The sequence below is a fragment of the Haliaeetus leucocephalus genome, unplaced genomic scaffold (genome assembly GCF_000737465.1).
Source record: "Haliaeetus leucocephalus isolate CR32 unplaced genomic scaffold, Haliaeetus_leucocephalus-4.0 Scaffold933, whole genome shotgun sequence".
Classification (NCBI taxonomy): Eukaryota; Metazoa; Chordata; class Aves; order Accipitriformes; family Accipitridae; genus Haliaeetus; species Haliaeetus leucocephalus.
In genome coordinates this window covers 1,351,970-1,356,865 of record NW_010973369.1, presented here as the reverse complement: position 1 = coordinate 1,356,865, position 4,896 = coordinate 1,351,970, and the positions used below count along the sequence as shown (strand labels likewise).

At 48.1% G+C, this 4,896-nt stretch overlaps 1 protein-coding gene across 1 annotated transcript in view; it reads left to right on the top strand.

Annotated features, from left to right (window-relative positions):
* Window positions 1-1,331: 1,331 nt before the first annotated feature.
* TOX2 (TOX high mobility group box family member 2) overlaps window positions 1,332-4,896 on the top strand; it is a 94,208-nt gene continuing 90,643 nt past the window's right edge. The window contains exon 1 of the mRNA XM_010584058.1: window positions 1,332-1,382. Within this exon, the coding sequence (XP_010582360.1) occupies window positions 1,332-1,382 (51 nt within the window). The remainder of the gene's footprint in view (window positions 1,383-4,896) is intronic.

The following is a 4,896-nucleotide window of genomic DNA, read 5'->3' as shown; positions in this document are numbered from 1 at the left end:
TTTTGCTGCTTTTAATTGGTTTGCTCTGCTATCCCAGAGGATGGTTTGGCAATTAGAGGGTGTCTGAAGCCAAGCAGAGCTGAGTTACCCCCACTTGGCTTTACTAACTCTGCTGACTTTAATAGCTAATCCTGTAGCACTCTGAGAAATTGAAGTGTAATTAATAGTCTACACTGAAAATCTTCACCTGATTTTATTTAGATTTCTCTTTTATTTTTCTTAATATGGCCCATTTCTGTTAAGGCATAACTGGTATCAGCTTCCTATCAGAGAGTGAGAGGACGTGCAAGGGGTGAACAATCTTCAATTCATCATCTGGCTTGTAAGGGCAAGAGGGTTGGCTATTCCCCTTGTTAAGTATATGGTGTCATTCACAGCTGGTACCCTCATCCTTGTCTCGGGAGTGTTTTATGGCATAGCCCATTTTATTGCCATAATTAATTTGTGAACTTAGCCTTGAGAACTGCCCCAGCCATACTTCGAGCCGGAGACAATCCTGGAGGGCTTTTTTCCTTCATTTGGAATGGGAGCAAGTGAAAAGCTTCCGTTGTAGCTAATTAATGAGAAGAGTTTTGCAGTTCTCCATGGGGATTTTGTAGCCTAATAAGTGGATTAGCAGCTTGGAACCGGGTGAAGGGGGCAGGTGTGTTTGCAGGAGCCGTGGGGGCACAGGCGAACGCACTGTGCTCAGGCTGCCCTGCCTCTCGCCCAGCCGTGGAGGCAGAGTCCTGGCAGAGCAGGCAGGGGAAGTGGAAATGGGGCGGGAAATGTGCCTTCTTGCAGCCAGAGTTTGCAAAGAACAACAAACTATCAGTCTGGGGAATCAGGCTTTGCATAGAGACCCCTTCATATATGGTCCGGAGTGGCTTTCTGCATTGCTCCTGTAGGTTTCCTTTGTGGGTTAAGGGGTATGTAGGTGTCTGGAAGAGGCTTGAATGGGACCTACCTGTCATGGAAATTTCCGTCGATGGAAGTTGGCTTTTTAAAGCTGATCGATGGTCTAGTAGGAATTTTAGCTAGAACTTCATTTGGGTGATCTTTGCCGCTGGGTACATCTGTGGTTTTGCACACGTTTGGCTTATTTGTTTGAATTGGAGTGATTAATTCATTATTTCACTGAAAAAATAACATAAATCTGCTATGTTACCATGTCCCATTGCAAATAACCATACTGAAAGGTTTTAAAGGAGCAGCTCAGGATTTTCTTCTGGGAATTTTGGCTCTTTACATGAAGAGCCAGGAAAGTATTTGGGATGCACGTGACCCTGGTGTACAGATGGTATTTCACTAACTCTGACTTTCTTTTGTCTTTCTAGTTTGATGGGGAGAACATGTACATGGGAATGAATGACAACGCCCAGGAGTTTCTATCAGCAAATCAGGTAAGTGTCAATTTGCTTGGGTGGGCAGTGTGGTGAGACTTTCTAAGGGACTTAGGCTATGCCCAAGCAAAAATTCTAGGAGCTGTCTGTGAATCTGCATTCCTGGGACATCTGGAGGGTGCACGGAGGAGGTCACAGCTGTCAACCCGGCTGCTGCCAAGGAGCAGCAGTGGATGCACTCAGTACAGGGAGAGGGATGCGCTTGCGTGCCAGTGCTGCTGTGTATCGCCGGAGCCTGGCTTCGCCACAGCTCTCCAATGAGGCTGAAAAGCTTTTCCTCAGCATCCTTCACTCAAAATGAAGATGCAATTGGTGTTTCTGCATGCAGTGAGGTTTCCAAGTATCATGTGTAGTTCAGGTGTCTCCTTCCCTCACGCAGAGTATTTCCTGTAGCTAAATAGATTAACAGTTATCTGGCTCAGGGAGAAAAAGGAATCAAAGGTTTCCTGTTTTGGAACTATAAACCCACATGTGGAGGACCAGAATAGAAGTCCTCACATCTCACAGGTGCCTGAGCCTTCAGGGCTCTCTCTGGGCTTGGATACACATGATACAGACATGTCCATTTAGTGGAACCCTAAATATATATAAAGTTAAGCCCATGCTTAGGTCCTGCTGGGAGGTGAGGACTTCAGCACATGCTTACCTGTCCTCCTGACCAGGAGATGAAGAATGGTCCCATCTGCATCCCACCGTGGTGGCCCAGCACGACTAGAGCGTGCTGGGGATTCAGTGCATCTTTGAGGTGCCTGATGCTGCACCGTCGGGGCAAAGTATCTCATCACATCCAGCTACCTTGTGAGGGAAGGTGCAAATTCATTGCCAATATTTTTCAGCATCCCATTTTTGGGCTGTGTTGGGCCGTTTCATTGTGAGGCCCTGCTGACTGCAGCCACGTGCACCATGGGCTCCTCAGGGTTATGTCGCGTGAAGGTGATGCGTTCCAAAATTTTAAAAGCAGGTGTGTGGTGATTTCCATCCAGCTCAAGATGCTGCCAGCTTCCTATTGCCCTGGACCTGGTGTGTGTGGCCTGGAGCGAGGTTATGGTGTGCTTGTGCTGCTGGGGTTTGGTACTTACCGCAGCATCGCTGGGTATTACAAGGCATCCATGGTATATCTAACTCAGATACCAGCAGCGATTAAAATATATGCATATTAAACTGAAAACAGGATGAAAACCTGTCGTTTGCCACCTTAGAGTGCGGCAGTGCGTTGGCTCGTTGCTCGGGAGAGTTGTTCCTGCTCTGGCTTTCGAAGATGGCACACAAAGCCATCACCGCCGAGGCGAGGGGAGAGGGCTGTTCTCAGGTGAGAAGGATTTCCAGAGGGTGGGGAAGGAACCGCAAACTTTGTGCTATTGAGTGATTCAGCAGAAACAAATATGTAGTCAATCAACAACAGCATGTGGTTGATCATTAGAGCCAGGAATTGCCAGAGGTTGAGCTAACGCAGAAAAGAACAGGGTGACCCCAAGCTGCCCCAGCTCGTGGTCAGCCCATCCCTGCCCTGTGCTCTGCAGGGCTGTGCAGAGCCTACAAGCAAGTGGTGGATGCTAATGGGGGCAGTTGTCATAGATATTCTGCCTTTAAAAACTCCCAAGGGACAACTATTTCACAGCCTCATCAGGAAGGGCTGGCAGCACTGGCTCAGCAGCTGGCCACATTCTCTGGCCATGATGTGCCTGTGGGATTGGACTGGACTGGGACCGAACCACAGCCAGGGTGAACCATTTGTATTTCCTACTCTACATCAACAGAAATCACTTCATGGCCCCTGTTGCATCCCGCTTCCCACACGGGTAGGCAGTTGGAGGGAAATCAGAAGTGATGCTGCAGGGTGGGGAATGGTTTGCTGCATCACGATTAAGGAGGAGGAGGAGGGCTGACTTCCGAATAAAAATACAGGCTATCATGTCGTGGAGGATTCATGTACTGTTTGAACCTGGGAGAAGGGTAAACCAAACCAGGTTAGATCCCTGGAACCTGGGAAATAGAAGTTTACTCTTCATTTGTTCTCTATTTACTTGGTAACCTTTATTTCCTATTTTGAAATAGCAGTTAAGGATGAAAAGGGAGGAAGTATCGTTCTCTTAGCAGAGGGTGAGCAGGGGGCAGGTACCCCCCGTTACAGGGGTGGGTTTGTGCACAGGGGCTGTGCTGCTGCTTTATCTCCTGGAGCAAAAGCCCTATCAGGAGTGGGGACTGACATGAAAAATAGATACAGCCTTCTTCCCTCACCCTCATTAGTTCTTCATCTCCCTTTATTTACCTGCACATTGTTCACCAGAGCACACTTTATAGCACCAGTCATGACTTTATTACTAATAACACAACTCTTCTATTTAAATGGGGGTTCCAGATGTTTTTTTATTGTTTGCTAAACCTGTTGTAACCTGAATGAGTACATTAAACAGCAGGAGCGTGGTTTCACAATCTTGCTTGAGAGGCTGCTAAATCACCGGCCCCGAGATGCCTGTGCAGCACACACGGGATATCGCTCAGCCCTTGGGATCCTTGGGGACAAAGACAAATCATACACACTAATTACTGAAGCCATCACACTGTAATAGATGGGCCTGGTGGGTTGGGGTTTTTTCCCTATTTTTGTCTTAAACTGGTTGCACTGGGCACCATTAGGCATCTGCAGCTCTCCACAGCAGACACAGCTTCACACTGAGCCCAGCTTAGGTGCGGGGGCTGGGACCTCCAGCATTAATGGTGGGAAATCTTAGCTTCACATTGCCTGTTTTAGGGCACGTTTGCTTATTTACCCTAGTTTTGCACTACACAGTGACCTCCCCAGGTACCAGCATGCTTGTGATGGCCTGGGGTGAGACTGTCATGCTGAAATCCCCTGGACCTGCACAAGGGCTTTCAGCCCCTCTGTGCCTCAAGGTGGGACAAGTGGGAAGGGCTGGGCAAGCAAGAAATTAACCTCTGTATGTGGCTTCATTTCAGCTGGAAAATTTTTAGGGGTCCACAGATGGAAGAGGTTCGATAGTCTTTGTTATAGGAAATACTATATTACCTTGCAATTTTTCTTTCAAAATGCCTAGAAGGAGTTAGGTGGAAAGCAGAATTCAGTTTAGGGAGAATTCACTTCTCCCCCCACCCTGATTTAAACCTTGGGGGGGGGGGTTAAATGGCTCCTGCCTGTCAGTGCAATGCTTTACGCTTTCTGCCAAGAGATCCAGCAACTGTTTAAGCTCTTGAGTCATTCTTTCCCATCACACAGATAAGATTATTTTTATTTTACAACTGGAGCTACCGAGGCAGTGTGGTTAGGGCAGCTCCTGTGCTGAGCAGTCCTCGGGTGACATCACGCTCCTGCAGCACCCTGACATCAGCTTATCTCAGCCCCTTGTACGGTTTTGGATCCTAAGGAGTTTCTGCAGTATCTCATGGCAAGAGTGTGGTAAAGCCAGGACCAGGGTCTGCTTGCCTCTCCTTCATCATTCCCTACCCTGCAGAGCTGCTAACTTGGCGGGGGGGGGGGGGGGGGGACACGAAAACC